Below are 21,412 nucleotides of genomic sequence, written 5' to 3'. Positions count from 1 at the left end.
TTTGAAATGCATTTTTGAAAGTGGAGACGACTTGAGTGAGCTCTAAATGCTGATAGGTCAATACTCTTGATTTTCTTTAGTACCTTGTGTTAACAGTTGGTCTGTTGAAGAGCTGGAGGCCCCGACCGTCACAATTACCCTGCAAGACTCTGCTGTGTCTTCTGCTGCTTTAACATCAATCAGTTTGTTCTACTTTCCTTATTATATCAGATCACATGAAAAATAATGATTCTGAATAGAAGTGCAATAACTTATTGTACTTTAATCACACTCAAAATGAAACACAAAGCATGAGTAAATTCATACACTCGTTTTAAAAGTCAGCTTGAAGCTACAGACACTTACAAAAACTTGAAACTCATAAGAATTACATGTCACGAGAAAAACAATGTTCAAACATAACTTTTTGAAAACAAAACTTGACCATGTACCACCAAATTAACAAAAACAAAGTGATAGCGCTTGAATGCTTGATAAATTGTCTCACAAAATAAAACAACATCTAATTAGTAATATATCCAACACTTCATTTAGCATGCACAGAAATGCACACAACGGCACACATCATATTTATCTATTTACTCCTGTACTGATTGTCTGACTTCAGTAGTATTAGAAAATGAGAAAAGTGGCACAGAGAAGGATGTTATTCAGGAAGAGGAGACCTTTTGTGTAAAGATTATTTTGTGTTAAGGGTCTTGGAGGCGGATTGACATGACTGGAGATTAAGAATAAAAAACTACTGAAATACACAGAAAAGAGTGAAAACGGTGAGTGTCTGTTGTGTAAAACCTGAGCTACCACACAGTCAACATGAAACCGAGCAGAAGACAGACGGCCGTGTCTGTCCTGACACACAATACTGCAGTGCACATCCTCCACATGGCTGTGTTAATTAAAAAGCCTTCCTGGGTTGGCTGTACCTCGGACCCGGTGATGGGGGGCTGCAGCTTTGGGCCCTTGGACGAGGTGGAAGTGAGCAAAAGGAGAGACAGTGCAATGTGTGTGTGTGTGTGTGTGTTGAGGTGGGTGATGGGGAGGTGGAGGGGTGAAACTTTGAAAGCAGAGCCATGACAGCTGAGGGGGAAGCATGTGTGAGGCATGTTTGTTTTGCATTTACCCCTTGAGCGCAGCTGTGTGCACTGTCCTTTTCTCAGAACACCGGAACACAGCAGACGCCCTCACGACTCGCCCTCCGTCCAACCCCTCAGACAGAGCAAAGGGGGCCCCCGCATCCACATTCGCAAGGAGACCCTCTCAGTTCTGAGATATGTGCTCTTTACTCCGGATTAATGCATATGCCTCGGATTTAGAGCGGAGAGCGAAACTGGATGTGATTTGGGCGACTCCGGGGTGATCTGCTCTGCTGTCAGGTTCTAGCCCCCAACCTCCGCTTCTTGTATCTGCTACACAAGAACCGTGAATGTGGTTCAGTTTAGCGAATTAGCAATGGTTGCTGTGCCTGAAGGTGTGCTACAGGGTATCAGGTTCACTTTTCGAAACCATGAAGACCTTTGTTATGCTTAAAGCCTCAATCAGGCCTTGCATACAGAGGAAGAACCTGCATAACGTCATGTTAACCTCATCTGCTATTTCTGTCACCGGAGGAGGGTGTTACCAGCGAAAAACAAGCTTTGCTGTTTGAATATTTAAATCATATGAGGATGTGTTTTGCTCTCAGAGAGATGACGCTCAGCTCTGGCTCCATTTAACCTCTACCTTGCCACCATCTTTGACACAGAGACCCTTGCAGAGCTTCACCCTGACAAGCCAGTGGTCCTGTTGAAATATAATGCATGATAACTGTTATCATACCAATATCCTCTGCCTCTCTACTTAATTGTCTTTTTTAAACATGGATTAACTTGTTTGAGGTTAAAATTTGCCGTCCACGAGTTACAAGTGGCTGAAACCAGAGCGTTAGAAACTAACCGGTGCATCTTTACTGGATTTATAACTGATTTTGAACCTCAAATTTGCAAGTAATACAAAAAACAACTGATGTGCAGTGAGTCTGGGAGTTTGGGGTCAAAGGTCAGCTGCCCACTGTGCCTGGTTTATAATCAGGGCTTTCTAGTTCCTCAGCTGTAACATCATTCCTGTAGAAATCCCCTCGCCTCTTCCTGTTGCCTCTCTCACACTGACTCAACACCAGAATTCCACATCCTCCAGATATGTCAGTATACTGACACAAAGGTGTGTATGTGGTGAACAGGAGCAGTTTTGCAGTTGTAAAATATGACTTTAGGAATTCAGTGGAGATGATATTATCACTGTTTCACATCTGAGATGCAATTAAAACTCACTGGAGATGATAGGTGTTACTCTCTGGTCGGGGGCCTCCTCCCTGACGCAAATCATGAAAGAGAAAAAGAGAAAGACATGCGACACATTTGCCGGTGCTGCCATGAGCGTTTACCTGTCGGCCTTGACAGCCGGACACAGTTGAGTTTAAGTCCAGTTAAAGGCTGCGGAACACTGACTTCCTTTCAGTGCTGCGAAGTGTCAACACACTGCATAATCTCCACCACCCGCCTCTGTTTCAAAGGCGGCGGCTGCTGGTTCGGCTGTTATTTCTGGCAGTCTGTCTGACTGACTGGTAGGCACTTCGCTCTCTGAAACTCCTGAGACTGGAAACGCACACAGTCACGTCCACTTCGGATTCTTGTCTCGCTGAAAACAGAGCTGGCTCTGTTTTGGAGGCTGGCGCTCCCAGGCTCTTCAGCCCTGAGAGCAGCAGGCCCGCTGTGCCCCTCTCACACTTCCTCCTCCATCCCTTCCTCCGTCTCTCTGGCCGAGTCAGTGCGGCAGGTGGATCTCTCAGTCTGACCACACTAAAACAAACTGACTTCTAAAGGCCATAGAAGGGAGAAACACTTAGTACAAGTTCTTTAGTTAGTGAAACATGCACCCAGAGGGGGTTGTTTCAGAGTTTTGAGATGTGACAGATATTCTGGATATAAACAGTTTTCTGTAGCTTTTCCTCAGCACCAGCGTGAAGATTGTCTTTTATAACAATACATACATGGCAAACTAAATTTGAATTTCAGGATGGATGCTGAACTTTATGTCAAATCAAACGAAGCAACAAAACGACAGGAGGGAAAAACACTCAAAACTTAAATAACACGGTAAGAATAAAACAGCACCTGAACAAAGAACTACACTGACAATGAAAGCACTGTACAAAACAGAATTTCCTGTATTTTAGCAAATAAGTGCATGGATTTGTTTAAAAACTTTTTCTAAACCTTTCTCTTCTTCGCTTATAATCAGTAAAACACTGCAACATCTGTTATACAGTACAGCACCACCTTCCTCCAGGCTTTTCACAAAGAGAAATGTGGTAGTGCCATGACACTAATCTTAACAAATCTCTTGTTCTTGTCTCTTGGAGTATTCTTCATCCATCCTTGTATTTGCATAATTATTTTCTTGCAACACATGAAGGTAGAAACTGTTGCCTTTCGAATTTTCTGTTTTCGTGCCCCTCACGTCAAGCTGGGTTTGTTGAGATGTTTCCGGGGTCCAGCAAATACCAACACATCATGTGGCCCAAGATATGGCCGCACTGTGCTCTTTGGCCTTCATGCGCAAAGCGGCGATACTGGAGGACTTGCGGTCCGGGTCCATGTTCAGATCGTATGCGTTGATGCCCGCGGCCATGCCAGGAGAACCTCCGAACAGGCTGCCCATGTGAGCCTGCCCTACGTGACCTCCAGGGCTCGGCATGCCCAGAAAATCAGACATGCCGCTGGCAGAGTGGGGGTGAGGGGTCATGCAGGTGGTCACAGTGTCGCAGGGCACAACGCAGCCCGGCACAGGAGACGCTGCACTGCCACCGCCGATCCAAGAGGGGTTCTGGATCTGGAATATTGACAGGAAATGGATATTGTTAAAGAGTGATAGAGCTGCTCCATTAACCACACTGCCTCTCTTTCTTATCAGACACACTATTCTAAGCATCCAGGCAGAAATTAAAAGACTGTACTGGTTGTTTCAGCCATTCTTAGATTTTAAGACTGATTTCCTGCATTTCAGGCCATCATCATTTCCCTTTGGTTTCAATACACGAGAAAAATCAACCATAAGATTCTTGAATCTTCTTTTAGATAGACGGCCGTAAATTGTCTTTTATTCTTAAAAAGACATCATGTGAAATTATTGATCATAAGACTATAAAAGGGCAAATGGCCAGAATCAAAACACATTATGGCCTAAACATGTACTTGTACTGGAGTACTGATTGTGTACCTGTGCGTAGTTCTCCGGACGCGTCAGCAGCGGCAGTTCATAAGCTGTTGAGAAGTGTGTTCGGACCTGCTGCATCTGACCAAAACGCTCCCTCTTCCTCCACTTTGCTCTTCGGTTTTGGAACCAAACCTGCAGAGTGACAATGTCTGAACGTTACACAACAGCCAGTTTATCTGAGAAAACAACAGGTCTGCACTTTCATCGTGCACAGTAGTCTCGTTCGAGGGTGAGATGAAGAAATCGGAATTCAGAAAATGGAGACATCACATCTTGACTTTTAACAGGAAATACTTCTGAACAGATACAAATCTAAGTTTCCCTTTAAAATGGAAAAATGATCCCATTGTGGTATTTCCAAAAGGCTGAGAGAGCGAATATTAAAAACCACCAGCAGCACATCAACAATGTCAACACAACTCAAAGGTGACTTAAGATATGCAGTTTAGGTGAAATACGTAATTTAAAAAAAAGATATTGTAAAAGGTCTGTGCACAGTGTTCTGTAATAATTATTGATCTAAATGTGATGCAGTTGTTTAGTGAAAACAATTCTAAAGATTTAAATAAAAAGAAAATTAATCTAAATACATTTTAGATTAATGGGATTTAATAGGCTCTAGACTTAATGTGCCATGACTTAGTTTAAACCCAAATCTTAAAGGTTTGTTATCCAACTCTTGATCATAACTACCGGACAACGATGACATTCTCTGATTTGATTTATCTCTATCCACGTATCAGCTCTTTGCTCACACATCACTATAGATCTGCGGAGGCAATATGGGAGATTGAAACATGAGACGAGATTATAACTGGGGTTTGTTTGCATTTTCCTTTTTAATTTCCTGAGGCCTAAAGCTCCGGCTTTGAGTTGCTGTCTCCGTCTAAATTAAAGAAGCACACAGAGCGGAGGACATAATCCTTCTTTCCTTGATGTTTTCGTACATCTTCCGCTGAGCTGCCTTGCTCAGAATTCATGAACCCAAAACTTTATGTCCAGTGATTCTAGAGATGTGGGATAAAACAGGTTTCCACATTAACTTGATATGTTTAAAAACTGCTTCCAGACTGTGTTATAGAGCAACCTCCCACTGTCACATCACCATTAGGTTTCCTGTCAACACCATCACCACCAACCAGGGAATGTGTTTCATTTTCAAACATGAGATGTTATTTACCAGAATCGTCTTGGTTCTGTTGCTCTGAGTTGACAGGACACTGACGGGTTTGACATTATGCATCAGAAAATGGTAAAAGTATAATTTGAGTTATTTTAATATCATACATATCAAACATTTAATTTTCAAGATATAAGGAAAACATTTGTTGAGGATTTAGCTTGAGAGAAATCAGTCAAAATCACAAACTTACTGCCTTCATATGCTGCAAACATTATAAAATATAGGACTAATTGGTGAATATCCCTTGTACGTTTGAAAGTCTTCTGCTTAATTTAAGTGATCAACTACCAGTAGATGTTAGGCCGAACTTGAGGGTACGCTGAGGCTAAAGGTAAATCTGACTTGTACTATGAAAGCCATGTCAACAACAACTAGAATGTCACTCAGTAGAGCACATTCCTCCACCAACATTTAAATTTCATTTAAAAAGATCCAGATATATATTTGGATCTGCACCAAATTGCACTCACGCATAAAAACCAATATCATAAACATGTCAGGTTGTTTTCATCAAGATTCATGAATTCTTCTCAAAGAAATCAAGGAAGTAACAGACAGACAGATAGATATCGATAGATCGATAGATCGATAGATCGATAGATAGATAGATAGATAGATCGATCGATCGATAGATTGCTTTGTTGGATGGTTGGTTGATTGATTGATTGATTGATTGATTGATTGACAGATCACAGAATATAGCACTTTAAGGTGAATGTGCGCTGCAGCTGGCTCAATGATTCTTTGTCACATGTCAAATTTCATGATGGTCAAACGTCCAGACAGAAGATACAGTAATCTTTCTCATCACTCTTCACATGGCTGGTATCATATCATTACAAAACCTCTGACGTAGTGAATTGTTGTTGGAACAACTTGGAAACAATCTGTAGACGTTGTGCAGGACATCTTCTCCTCCGCTGCGTCTCAACATACAGTGTCACAACCAGCTCTCATCTGCTCACTCTGCTTTCTGCCAGGTCTGTTGGCCATTATACCAGGAGAACATATTTTTGTGTTGCACACACTGCGTCCTGACAGTAATTGGTAAAGACCTTGACAGCTTAAGTAGCTGGTGGACTTTCAATGAGGCTTTATTTATGTTACAGCCCCAGAGAGACAGAGCAGAGAAATGCCAAACTGGCCCCAGCAGGAGAGCTGTATGGGGCTGCGAACACTTTGAAGTGAGAGAGCGGCTCAGAGGATTGATAACCCGCCTCCGCTGTCACTCATGTCAGCTTCCACACTGAAGGAAAAAAGAAATCCACGGCTGAGCCTGGCTTCGCTTTTCCAACACCCACAAAGTACTGTTAATATCATGGAAACACCTCTGCCCACTGTTGTAGTTCATTAAAAATAGGTTTGTTCCCTTTTTCCCTAAAGTCCTCCACGGCGTGATTTCATAACTCGTGTGTCAAATGAAAATAAATCCAGGAGCAGGTTTATTCACAGAGAAATATATCAGAGAATGTGAGATCTGACTTTGTACCTGTTGTGTTGGTATATGAAGGTTTTAGACGCAGTATTATAATCACATGACTTTCCTTTTTTTAAATATTGTAACAGTCAAAATATTCTGGACGTCGTCTCAACTCTTTATGTCTTTAACCATTGATCTGATTATGGGGGTAACTGAGAAATGTGTTACCACCGCTCAGGAGGTTGTGTTCTCATCAAGGTTTGTTTTTTTGCATTACTCAAAATTCACTTTGTTTAACATTACGAGATTTTAAATTCATATAAAATAGAAGATACTTTCACTGCTTCATCTGTAAACTGTGTGAACATAATGGAAAGTCACGTCACAGTTTCTCAGACCCTGAGGTGACATCCCATGTTGTTTGTTTAGTTCAACTAACAATCAAAAATCATTAAAAAAAAGACAAATGAAAACAGCAGACTTTCAATCATGAAGATGAAACCAATGATGATCAATTGATTATCAAAACTGTTTCTGAACATAGTTTCCTCAGTTAAACATCTGACCAGTTCATCTTCTAAATTCAGACTCACATATAAATTGCTTTTGCTGCCTGATTTATGATATTATTATATCAAAGCATATTTTTTATTGCCTTTTTAAAATTGTTTCATGGTTTCTCACATGGACTGAATTTAATGGCTCCACAAAAGTAAAGCCAAAGCATCTCAATCACCACCTGATGGCTCTCTGCAGTGTAGGTCATAAATCCCTTCTCCTCCGTGTTAGTGGATGGGATATGGGCCAAACAAAGTCAAATTTTTCTTTTCATCATTTTAGTGAGTTCTTATCACACTGATATATGTCAGTGTGCTCGTTTTTCTGATAAGTTTGGTTTTAATTAGTTATTTCATGCTATAAAAAAAGGGGTGAGACATATTGAACAGCTGAGTCTGACTCGTCATTGGTCGAGTGCACGTCTGCACAGACTCACCGTATCCAGGATAATTTGTTTCATTTCTGGATGGCGGGAGGAAGTGGAGGTGCGTCTTCCATCTTTATCAACAGTCTTTCATCAATCAGAGAATTCACTTCCTCTTACTAAAACAAGTAACTGTTTATTTGCAGAATGGTGGAAATGACTTGACTATTTTAGCATTTCTCTGATTAAGACTCGGCCTCTTGCAGGAACCATCGTCTCCTCCATCTCTCGCACAAATCAGTGTTTCCTGTTATTTCATCTCCCGTTAACTGTTTACATCCATAAACTCGTGTTGACACCTGTGTTTGCCTGGTGAACTCCACATGTCAGATGCCATCTCGGCTCTCTGAGCTCTCTGGCCTAACACAACGGCAAATCTGAGAGATGTGATGTTTTTGAAACCCTGTGACCTCTGACCCCTCACCCCCACATGTATCTGTTGCGCATATGACTCAGATCTGAACTTTCTCCCTTTGAAACCCAGAGAATAAAAAAAGCAAACAACCCTGAGACCCTCAGGTTTTTTAACTGAGAGTAGATTTTTTTCCTGTGCGTGTGAGAACCATCAGACAATGAGGTGTAACATCACATTCATACAGATTATACTCTCTTTACATTCTTGCTTGTAAATGCTCGTCGATTTCAAAAGTTAAAGCAAACTTTTGCAGCGGTAGAGTTTTTTTATTGACTTTTGTCTCCGTCCAGATGCAGAATTCATGAGCTGTGAGTCGGTTTGCGTGTGAATGAGTGAATGAGTGCAGATCCCTGCTCTCTGACTGACAAGGCATCTCATGTCTTTTATCTTTTCAACTTGAGTGTTTGAGAGGGCCGCTGGGAGAGTTGAGGGCTGTAAAGCTACATCCATCTGAGGCCGGCAGTTCTGTGATAGTACGAGCAGCCGAGCAGAGCGGAGCAGCATACCTTCAGAGGTTTGAGTTATAACCCTGTGGTTGCAGAGACTTCCTGTGTTTCCCTGCAGACTTCTCTGGCCACTGTTCCAGCTCATCGTCTCGAAGGTGACTTTTAATAGTTTCTTATCTCGTCACATTGCACAAAACATATAACAATGCAGCCGTGTTTCCATTCACTTTAGCAAAAACTGGAATATGCCCTGAAATTCTGACGTGACCTCGTAATATCAACTTGCTCAAAAGCCCATGGGAAATGTTTCACACCTTCCCCCCGGAGACCACAGCAGGGACACATTCTTGTCTGGACAGGATGTTAATGAAAGAAAAACACAGAAAATCCCAGGGCTTTAGTCGTCCACGGTGCACGCGTATGCACACACGTACACGCCACACAAAACGCAGAAATGGTGGTCTTGTTCTCTGTTTGCCAGAGTTGGAATACATTACAGCAGCAGCCATGACTGGTTTGGATGCAAATCAGTGCCGGGAGGTCAACACAGGGGTTTCAGCTGCAGAGGTGCTGTACACCTCGGGCTCGACCAGCACCACCTGAACTGAATTCAGCTGCAAAGGCCGTTGATACGATACCAGGGAAACACATAGAGTCGAACAAGTCTTGTCACATGGTGATGAAAGCCTGCTCCCCTCCAACTGCACATATGAGGCCCAGGCTGCAGCCCGAAACCTCAGCCCCCCGGGGCCCCCTGGCCTCTGTTGGCTCCCACTCCCCCACTCTCTCCCCACGACTCCCAGATAAATCTCTTGTGTTGTTCTGTGAGTGACGTTATCTCCGCAGAGCTGCAGATGTTGAGGGATCCATGAGGTTGTGTTGTTTAAACATTGTGCTGCTGCGATGAATAACTTTTTTCTTTTACTTATTGATGTGACGGCCATATGGTTTCATGAGGCTGAGAATTTTATTGTAAATAGTACGTTTTTAAATGAACCTCCATCTGTCATGAGAGATCTGATATGTTTGATGTTTTGTTTTCTTGCCTTAGAGCAATTTGCTCTTTTTTAAACCACTTTAGCTGCACATGAAATTTCCCTCATATGCTGTTGTTGCTTACCTGCACACGAGCTTCGGTCAGGTCCGTCCTCAGTGCGAGCTGCTCCCGAGCGTACACGTCAGGATAGTGCGTCTTCTGGAAAACCTTCTCCAGCTCCTCCAACTGGTAGCTTGTGAAGGTCGTGCGGTTACGTCTCTTCTTGCCTTTGTTGCTTTCGCCGCCATCTGCTTTGTCCATAGGGCCCGCTATGTCAGTGCCTGGCAGCCTGTCAGAGGCTGCCTTGACACCTTGATCCTTTAAAGTCAGGTAGCTGGTGTCCATTCCAGGTGGGTCGGAGTCTGGGGCCAACTCGGTGTCTGTCAGACCTGAACCGTCTTTACCTGCGGAGACAGGGAGGACATGAAACTGTTATAATTTCATCAGGATTGAAACGATGGACTCAAACCAGATCTGTCTGGATTTGTTACCTCTGACTGAAGATGAACGTGAGAATAAAGGAAAGTATGAAAGTCATTACAAGATGTTGAGCAGAAAGTTGTGTTATGACTTGGCTACAAGAGACACAACCTCTCACTTAAAGAGGACAACGTGCATTAAGACAAATGTGCATCATGATCTACTGCTATTCTTCTGGATTTTAGACTGCATGGCACAGTGAGCTGATCTGAGTCATGTGTGTGGATTCTCCAGATGAAAACGACAATAAAGTACGAAAGGAAATCTGTTAATATTCAGACTTCAAAGCTCTTGAACTCTCTCTTTTTAGTGCATCGCTCAAAGTAGTGGAACTGGCTTTTTACTGTACTTTTCGGACATTTTTTCTTTTGGGAAACATCTCATGTGTCCACGCACAAAATGCACTGTTTCATAGAATGTTTTACGCATAAGCAGCAGCTGCTGGAACATAAATGACAGCTGACACACTGCAATGGTGTTTCTCAGCTTTCTACGATGATCTTAATCTCAAATCCAACTAGTCCTGCCAATTACATGACAAACGTGTCAGAACAATAAGTGTATTCTGAACTGCTGCTGTCATCGGGAGAGAGATATTTTCTGACAGTGTCTAGGGGGACAATCATTATGACCTGTCTGTGGTTTGTTTGTTTGTTGCCAGAACTACACAAAACTTACTGGGCAGATTACCATGGACCCTGATGCAAGGATGTGATATGGGCGAGGGAAGGTTATATTAAATATATAGATGCGGCTCCAGATGAAGAGGCAGATTCAGGATTTTTTACTTACATTGTCAGATTTTTCAACATTTATGTTGATTACTCAGAATAATTTATGGATCTTTATTTTGTTTAAATACAGATACATTTATGGGGTCGGTCTTGATGAATGTGTACATTTTGGAGCAGATCCAGATGGAAATCAGGATCTAGAGAATTTAAATGTTGTTTCATGAGGGGACTAGGCGTTCCACTGAGTGGCAAATAAAAATAATAATGATGATATTAAACCTTTTCCTCTGGCAGCTTATTCATCGCTGGTGATACATTTGTAGAATCAGTAAAGTAACTGGGGGTGTTGGGATGTGATACAATGGAACAGAGGAATTTTGTGAAGATTGTGAAGAAACTCTGTCACAGTTTTCAAATCTCTCATTGTGTAGTGCTGAGGTTGTGTGTTGGTTTGCTGTGTAATTCATGCATGACCTGGATCAACGGCTGCTTCCAGGATCCGCTTAATGTAGTTTGTAGATCATTCTGTGATTTGGTGGAACAAGACACCCTGGCCTTAATTTTAAGACTGACCTTTTTGTATTACGACAACCATCACCAACCTCTGCCTCACACACACACACACACACACACACACACTCACTCACACACACACACACACACACACACCATCCTCTCCTCCACTCAGACTCTGTTTATCAGTCTTGCATGTGATTGAGGTTAATCAAGTCAGTAAAACACACAGTCACCTGGCGGCATGACTGTCACAAGTCATTTGCCAGGGAGTAAATTCTATGAGAGCGATCGTTGTTCACTCTCTCTGTCACACACACACACACACACACACACACACACACACACACGCTTGTTTCATGGCTGCGGCTTAACAGTAAAACCTCAGGCAGCTCTCTGATCATAAATTTCCATAGCCGTATCTCTGCCAGTGTTCTTGTCTAAGTTGGCAGCTCTTTTCTCCTCACTGCTGCCCTTCAATGCTCTCACCCGTTTCTCACACACACCTTTGGATTAATACACATTCCCATCATGTGTACAGGACATGCTTCCAACCTGCCTAGTAAGGCCTGTGAGTGTACTTTTTCCATCTAATGACGACAGCGCCGCACCTTCCTGCTCCTCAGTACCATCTGAGGTGAAGTTATTTTCAGGCACACGGACGCCTCCGCTCATCTGCCCATCCTGCAATTTGTCAGGTTAGAACCAAGAGGTGTATGCGCTCATTTGAGCTCGGTGTGCAATTCTCAGCACAGACACACACATACACCCAGTGACCCTAAACCCACAGCCATGTTGGGTAATGTGTGGAAGGGGAGGTGAATAGATAGAGTGTCTCTCTCTCCTCTATGGAACCATGAGTTAGTTTGACATCAAGTAGCGTGAATAATTGTTTATGGGGACATATCATGCTGACTTGTATCTGTCATAGTATTGATAACTGATTGTTTAAATATGTCATTGCAAGAACTTAGTATTGATACAGTTGAATCTAAGTTTTGGTACCAATTCTAGAAAATTGCTGCTCTATGTACCTTCTTTTGAGGGAATTACTCTTATTTTACTTTACAACAAGCTTAACTGTACATAAATGTTGTTCAGATACAAACAGCAAAGTTTTAAGGTCAGATAAGCAACTGAGTGAATCTGCAAAATGTTTCAGTGTTTTTTTGGGGGGGTTTTGGTTGGCACCAAGAAAACTACAGATGTTTTACTGACACGTGTAGCTTGTATCTCAGTGAGTTGAGGCCTTGCTGAAATAAGTTATATGCAGGAGCACTGTCTCATATGAAGCTGTTTTTTATTTTATTCATCCTTGTAAGGAGAGCTTAACCCCCACTGGTTGGAGACCCCATACTGCACACAACGCAGATATTATATTGTATCACAGTATTGTATTGTATAACGGTGACCAGACCAGATGCTATTCATCTCTGCGAGATCCAGTGATCAGCGGCTCTCTGGTTTCTGAGATGTTTACCCAGCAATGCTGGAAGTGGATTTGGGCTGAGGAGCCATGTTTTGGTGGCAGACCTCTTGCTCGGGGTCTCACCCCCCACAACACTGCCTCGCTGTCGAGTTTGAAATGGAGCAAACGGTCTTTACCCCACCAAAACCCTCTCCAGTTGTTTCATCATATTTCCCCAGCGCGGCACCCACAGGCCCCACAAGGCGAGAGCTGTCAGACTGTTTAAAATCATGAGGCCTCTCCCTGATCAAAGACCGTTGTTTATATCACATGTCACTAATGTTTTCTTGGCGGGAGTGGAATATTGTGACAGTCTCCTGCTTGTTATCCGTGCGATCCGCTGTAACTGTGAGGCTCCCTGACACTGCCCAAGGTGAACAGCGTCGGGCCCTCCTGCAGAGAACACACCATATGTACGATGAATATAAGAAAGTCTTAATGTAAACAACGCCTGTCGGGATTTCATCTCTGTGCAGAGAGACTGAGAAAAACATCTGCTGCATCAAAAACAATCTCAATGTTTATGACCAAGGTGATTTGATCTTCAATTACTCAAGCGACCATTTCCGCTCACACCTGCATGTCTCCGTCCCCGACAAAATTCCAGCAACTCACAACTGAAATTCTCTTTTTCTTTTTTGGATTCACATGCCATGCTAAATGTTTTGAGATGTAACCACAGAATGTTCTATTTCAACTGCAGAGGATCCAACTGTCAGCATCTGTTCAAATTCCCCTGCACGGTGAGGAGAGCAGAGTCGGCAGCTCTGTGCGGTGGGCTCAGAGAAAGTTCTGCAAAACTTACAAAAGTGTCTCCGAATAAGCTGAGCAGTGATTTACAGTTTATGTCACGTGTAAATTTCCTCACACGAGTTTGTAAACAAGTCTAAATTTTCACGTGCAGCGTACACAAGAGTGAAATATTTATCTGGAGTATGTCATAGTTTATCACTGTTGGCGTTGACATCAGAATCAAAATAAGGATTAGCTTCCACTGGGCCTCATTTTAATATCGTGAGGTGGTTCCCGTGTGGATATTGGCACCAAAACAATGTTCTCGTGGGTCAGACATTCAGCGCGGGCGGCTCTCGGCCTAATTCAGAGTTGAAAACGAGGGGGCGACATCAAAGTGTAATTTAACTGGCTGTAAAGTGACAGGGCACCATCGGTGCCTCTTTATTGACTGGGACGACTGGGGTCAGCTCATAGTGTTAAGAGGAAACACTATAAATTACACAGCACACGGCAACTGAGAGAGATTAACAACTTGTTTCTCGAACTCAAAAAAAAAAATATCCCAAATCGAGGAGAGAAAAGAGACGAGGAAGAAAAAAAGTAGACTTTGTTTAACTAAATGCAGAGAACAGAAGAAAGGAAATGTCTGAGCAAAGTATTTATTTGTACGTGTTTTACTGACTTAAAAATGGATTAGAATGTAACATGGAGCTTCGAGCTGTGGATTCGTCTTAAGTCTTGCTTGGCTGCAGAGACACAGGCAGACGGAGACACTGATCCTGTGTGGCCTGAACAATCAAGTCAAGAGTCAAGTTGATATGGTGAATCTACAGTTACTTATTTACACGTCCGGCAGTAATAGATCAACATTAATTTAGAATGCTGTTTGTGGTCGAGTATAAGAGCAATAGTCTCTCTATTTTAACTCTGTTTTTGGTCTCCACCAACTCGTCAGTAACTGTGTCTCTCTCTGCCATTTGGTGTCTGAAAACTGCTGTCAGACATACACTGAACTTGTGACAACGCAAATGTCCGAGTGCGTTGCTCCTGACATTAAATTAAAATGTACAGCAAGTGAGTGGAGACGTGGATAACGTTTTAAACACTTGCGGAACTGGAAGAAAACAAATATCTCAGGATGAAAAACGGGCTCACGAAGATGCCAACTTGGAAAGACAATGAGACTCATGAGCTTTTAGCGATAATGCAGATGCTGCATGTGAAACACCTTGTGTGCCTCATGCTCTACCCAACCCTCACCCGCAGTGTGTTCCAGAAATTTTCCTCCGGCTACTTTCTTGCTCTACCCAATTTTCCAGAATTTTTCCTGAGTGCAGATCTGTAAACAGCTCATGACAACAATGGTTGTAAACTCAACAGAACATATGACCCGGACAGCTTGACAGAAACTACAGAAACTTCTCTACTAAGTGAAGGGAAGGTGCATTTTCAGATTATCACTCTCTTTAGCATTATTACTTTGAGTTACCACACTGTGACATTGTTTTCACATCAACAAGATAAATGTTTTTTTTTGTATTTTTGTTATTTTATATAAAGATTAATTAAAATCACAAGTTGAGGATCTTAAAATTTATTCGACCTTTGCTGAAGATGCAGACAAGTCTCTGCTAGAAATTTAACCTCATCTCAAATAACACGACCATGAACTTGTTTTGTGTGGTGTCAAGTGCATGTGGCAAAAATACACACACACACACACACACACACACACACCACCCATAGATATAATGCATTTTGCACACTACTGCTTTGATTTGGAAACAGTTGATGTCTTACAGACAGAACCTCTGCGAAACAATCTATTACTTTTTTTCTTTTGTGATTCCGATCCATTAACTTTGAAATTCAAGACTGTTGACTGAGCAGAGCGATTAACCATTTTAGCCGGTTGTGCAAAATTCACACACTAAACAATAAAATCCATAAAGTCTGAGACAGATAAATCACCTCTCTCACACTCTCTTTTCCTCGCACTCTTCCCCTCAGTGTCTCTCTCTCCCTCAGACCAGCTCTCTTCCAAATGTTTCCCTCAGACCTTGGAGCAAAACAGAGTTTCCCTCATCTTGTGTTTTTGTTGTCTGATCGGAGGAGAACATTCCATCTGAGTGGGAAAACGCTCTAAAGAACTTTTTTTTTTGTTGCATAGAAAAATACTTTGCTGGCAAACCAACTAAACAACATCGTTTCTTCCAAGCAAAGGATTCATGGACGGAAAATCTGAATTGTCAAACATTAGTCAGGATACAAAATGCAATTTTCACCAGCTGAGAAATGACTCCTTGAACAATGCAGGTTTGAGAAACACAAGAAATTAAAACTCTCAGACAAGGACATCAAATTAAATGGTCAGTATCTTAAGACCTGTGTACCCATCAAACTTAGTCCCAGGAATTATAGTTGGTTTGTAAAGTTTTAAGACTGACAACTATCGGCTAAACGTATTTACGTAGCCTTGGAAACTGTTTTGCTGAATTTTGAGATGCTGTGTGTTTATATTCTACTTTTAAAACTTCTCCAAGCCAGCAGATTTGGAAAAAACTATTGTCTTCGATATATAAACATTTTTGTCCTTGAATCATGCTCCTACTTTGAAATGTTGTTTTTGCGGATCGGTGAAGCCATGTGACTTTGCACAAGGAGGTAACACTGTAAGAAAACCTCCACCATGTTCTCTGAAAAGCTGTCGTCCATTACTGTTGAGAATGCCCAAAAAAAGGAATCTGCATCGGTGTCATTTTACATGAATCGGTGACAAAGAGACCAAAGGAAGTCATGAGCCGCTCGGCCGTGCTGCTCTCACTCGGCCATGCAAACTGAGCCTAATGTAAATTGCCCTGCCAAACTTTAGGCCAACTGCTGAAATGAACCTGAGTCGGTGTCACCTCCACTCATGTCACTGACTGGCTGAAGTGTGCCCCGCTTGTCTGGGCGTCTTGGCTGGTTCCCATTACTCCCTGCTCGAACCAATCAGTGTGGACGGTCGTTACACGAGGCTGAAACGGTCGAGTTGTTGGGGATAAAGATGGTGAAGACAGAAACAGGCAAAAGAGGAGATCTTCATTTTGGGGTCGGTCTCTCAAAGCAATGCAGTCACACCTGAATGTTGGTCACCATGGAGATAATGTAGATAACTGTTCTCCACTGGTTCTATGGGGAAGAAATTATTTACACTTACAAGGCAGAACTGCATCTAATTCCTGCTTTGCCTGAGAAGTAACTTATGGTTTGAGTTGCAGCCTTTTATGTCTTTACATTACACAACGCAGTGTTGTTTTTGCTGCAGTGTCATTACCCTGCACATCTCTGTCTCTGTAAAAGACCGAAAGTGACAAAAGGCACGGCCCCGTTACAATCAGGCGTCATAACAACATCCTCTGTCTCGTTGGAGCAGTTAAATGTTTACTGTGTAAAACTGGACTCCAAATGTTGCAGAAAGCTCTGCTCTGACACCAGAGACGAACAAATGGCTGTTTCAAATGGATTCTCTCTGCTGTGTGTGTGTGTGTGTGTGTCTGTGTTTGTGTGTGTGTGTGTGTGTGTGTGTGTGTGTGTGTGTGTGTGTGTGTGTGTGTGTGCGCGCACTCTCCTTTACAAACAGATGAGGGTAGGAAAGTGGAGCTAAAGGTCAGCACCCTCAGACATAGGGACATCATCAAAAGAAGAAGGGTTTGGTCTCTGGAGGTTCATAAAGACATGTGACGCTTAGAAACTTTCAAACTAAGTGAGAGAGTGAATCTTGTTCACATTTTATTATTTCAGCCAAGGAGCTCTTTACCAGTTTTATACTGACACATTAAATATGTATATATATTTATATTTTTGTAATCGCTTGGTGTCCAGTCAGTTTTTTTTTTTTACAAATTGAATGTATATGTTCAGAAGTGGTCAGTAAATTAAGAAAAACTTTGAGATACTTCCACTTTATCGTACTGCCATTTTGAAGTACTTTACTTTACTTTACTTTACTTTGCTTTGCTTTACTTTACTTGAGTATTTTGTTTCTATGCAAAATCTTTCAGAAATATAGTTATTGTTATTTACTACATTTATTCAACAGCCATAATTTCATTCAGATGAATATTTTATACAAAAATAATTTCATCACCTGTAAAACTATGCAAAGTTGCTAAACTACAATACTAAATGATTTTTCATGCTTTATTGACCTATATGTTGGCGACAATATTCTTTTATTTTAACTTTAGTACGTTTTTGAATTCAGGCTTTTACTCAAACTCAAGTTCTACATTGTGGTTTTGATATTTGTACTTGAGTACTCCTACAGCTGTGTGTTTTATTAGTTATTCAGTCAGTTTTATAAGTGGAGTTTTGTATTGTTGAAAGGCAGCTCTGAGTCCTCCTTTTATTTCACATTAGACACCTTTATTAGACACCTATGTTTTTTCTCAGTTAAATAAGGAAGCTGCAAACATGCAGCTCTGAGGGAACAAATCTAACCACGAATTATAACGATGAAAGAAAATATTTGAATGTAAAATACAGACAGGACAAAAAAAAACGAAACAGGAAGTAAAAAACTGCAGCATTTTCCACTAAGGTCCATAAAGACATCAGGAATCATTTATCATCCTCTCTCCAGTAAATTCAGCAGATTTTACTGCTGCATTCAACTCAGTGAAAATACGCGTAAATACATCACAACGAATATTGGTCCAAATATTTCCAAAATATTGTATTTTCACACGACTGACATGAAAGTGAAGTTTATTTTAATTCACATCGTGATAATTATTATAATTAATAACTAGTGATTATTTATTAACACGTGCAATCTACAGATTTCAGGCAACATGAAATCTGAAGTCAATATACAAGCAGAGAAATAAAGACGAAGGAGATTTTTGACATCTCAGTCACATATCTCCGATATGGTTTTTTTCAACAGTGTGAATCCGGTTTTTATTTATTTAGTAAAACAATAAAACATAGACAAGCTGCAAGTCACTCTAAATATACAAATTATATATGACATACATTTACACTTCCTATATAAATTATCGATCGAGTATTGCCTGTAAGGGGAATAGATTAAAAGGGAGCTGGAATTAAATTTAAATCATTGTTGATATTGTAGGGATTGTAGAGGGAATTATTTTATATAAACACATTTTTCGTTTGGACTAAGCATTGTATTTTACTTATTGTTATTGTATTATATACAACATAATATAAAACTTTATTTCATCTTGACCGGATCAATGTTAAAGTTTAAAAGTAATAAAAACTTAACAGCCTTTATAAAAACACTGTGGAGCTTTAGGAAATGTTGATCTCCGTCCCCGACATGTCGGAGCTGTAAAAGCTTTTTTTTTCAAAAGTCTGATTTCCAGAAAGTTTCCCAACATCTTTGAAGTAAATCTACTAAACATGTCAGAGTAACACTGATGGACAAGCGGCTCTGTGGCTTCAGTCAAATAAAACCGTAAGAAGAAACGATTCTGTCCTTTTACACGAGGATGTGTTTTATTCTTTTTATGTCATTCTCTTACTGGATTGTTGCTGTCGTAATTCATTCTATTTGGGGGTGAATTATTTACTGTGTGTTTAGACGTGATAATGAGGCGTACTGTTTCAACAGCAGCTTGAGTCATTCTGAAGAAAATATGTTTGTTTGTTTGTTTGTCTGACTTGTGATTTCTGTGGCTTTGTTATTTACAAGTTGTCTATTAAGCTGAGCGCATAAATACACTTTGGATTTAATATAGAGGACTCGCTGTCAGTAGAGCAAATATTATATGTGAATGTGTGTGTGTCCAAAATGTTATTTTGTTGACACATCCAGTTCCTCCACTTGAATTTTTCGGGTGGGTTGAAAAGAGAACGTGTATTGCTGCTGCTTCAAAGTGGCCTCCTGTCTAATGAGGGTCATCGTTTTATTTACACCCCCATCATTCACCCATTACAGCCGCGTCCCCGTGCAATTACGTCTAATTGGAGCCAATCAGGGCAGAGCAATGAAATGAAAATATTATCGGTTTGGAGCTCACTATTTGTGCCATCTGAAAACCTGTTAATTCAATTGTCCGACTCAGCTTCAATGTTAAGGATTGTAATGCAGATTATCGCATTAAACGCGCCCTAATTTAATTTTGATGGCCAACGGGACAATTTGATAGCCGGGAAGATTATGACTCTTCCCTCAACTGTGTTACGCACATAAGTCCTGCATGGGCCACGTCGTAACGAGCTGGGATGTAAGTGTGTATCCTGCTGCTGCTGCTGCAGCTGGAGACAAAAGGTTCATGATGCGCTTTTACGCACGAAGGTTTTCCATCGTGGAGGAGAAATTGCGACAAAACATAGAAGTTTATAATTCATTTTTCGATACGTTCTTTTATCAGTCAGACAGCTAAGAAATAACTAATGTGTAAACTTAGTTTTGTTGGTTCATTAAAGGAACCACAAATGGTCTGGTTCTGTGTTTTGCGCCATCATTTGCGTTCGGGTCTTCCAAACCGCGTAGTCAGGGAAAGGAGAAAGGAGCGACCACTGACAGGTTACAAACTTTTCTGCCCTTGTGTTAGATTATCAGACTCATAATTAATGTTTCACAGAAGCGCACGGCTCTGAGAAATCTTTCCCTACACCAACTATTGGACAATAGACTATAATTCTTATCATCCATGTCTGATGCGTAATGAAGCTTGTCACAGAAATGTCTCACCTTTCCAACTCCAGCACACCCCTGCAACTCAGTCATCCTAAAGTTTTTTTTTTTTAAATTAACTTAGTTCCACTCACCATAGCAGGGGATGAGCGCTCCGTTGTGTCCCCTCTCCGGGTGCAGCTTGCCTTCCTCGGAGGACGTTTTGCAAGACGACCTCTGCATAAACAGGTGGTATTTACCGAAAGTGCCTTGCCCAGCTGCGGCGGCATCCAATGACTGGCACTCCTGCTGGAAGGGGCTCCGGGACTTCTCTCCGTACGCCTGACCTTTGTTGGGCAGGAAGGCGGTGGGGCTGTATTTGGTGTCAGTGGCCGGGAATGTCCTAAAGTGGTCCGTCTGGTGATCCCTGCCTTGCGCTGCTGCAGAGGGGCTATAATATGAATCCATGGATGTCATGTCGCTGTATGAAACGCAGGTCTCGGTGTTCATGCCTATAAAAAAAGTGAAGGAAAGAAAAATACCAAACTCTCTCTCTCTCTCTCTCTCTCTCTCTCTCTCTGCAGACGCCCCTTCCTCTACCTCTACACAAACACACACACACACACTCACGCACACGCACGGGGAGAGAGGCTGCAGCACCAGAGCGCAGCTGGGTTTGGTTATAAAACGATTCAGATCTTTTCTAGGAACCACTATCGTTGACCAAACACTCCAAACTCCCCGCAGGTTTGAGGAGAGTTACACAAACGTGTCTGCGCTCAGAGGATGAGACCCACAGCTCCCGGCTCTCTGGACCTCTCTCTCCCAAACTGATTAATGCTGATGACATGAACGAGTTAGGCCACTTATTAGCTGGAGGACAAAAAAAGTTTCACCGAACAGGGGCGGGGGGCTTAACACATGACATTAATGTAATTTGGATATGAATATAGCCCATGAGTGATGGCACTGGGGCGGAGAGGGCACAATTTTACGCTTCATTCGCAATGGTTCATCAAGGGCAGCTCAGCCTCAGTGTTCCTGCTGCTCTGTGGTTAAACAACAGTTAAACATGAAGAATCGATCATTTCTTTTAAGCATGGCTATTTTATTACTTC

At 41.7% G+C, this 21,412-nt stretch overlaps 1 protein-coding gene across 1 annotated transcript; it reads right to left on the bottom strand.

Annotated features, from left to right (window-relative positions):
* Positions 1-246: 246 nt before the first annotated feature.
* alx4a (ALX homeobox 4a) lies at positions 247-21,115 on the bottom strand. Its single transcript, XM_020098729.2, has 4 exons — positions 20,450-21,115; positions 9,818-10,137; positions 4,255-4,383; positions 247-3,867 (listed from the first exon to the last, which is right to left on the bottom strand). The coding sequence occupies exons 1-4, from the start codon at positions 20,802-20,804 to the stop codon at positions 3,547-3,549; spliced, it is 1,125 nt and encodes a 374-aa protein (XP_019954288.1). The 5' UTR covers positions 20,805-21,115; the 3' UTR covers positions 247-3,546.
* Positions 21,116-21,412: the final 297 nt, after the last annotated feature.

The sequence above is a fragment of the Paralichthys olivaceus genome, chromosome 1, assembly GCF_024713975.1.
Source record: "Paralichthys olivaceus isolate ysfri-2021 chromosome 1, ASM2471397v2, whole genome shotgun sequence".
Taxonomy (NCBI): Eukaryota; Metazoa; Chordata; class Actinopteri; order Pleuronectiformes; family Paralichthyidae; genus Paralichthys; species Paralichthys olivaceus.
Note: the sequence above shows the minus strand (reverse complement) of the source record. Positions and strands in the feature narration are given on the sequence as shown.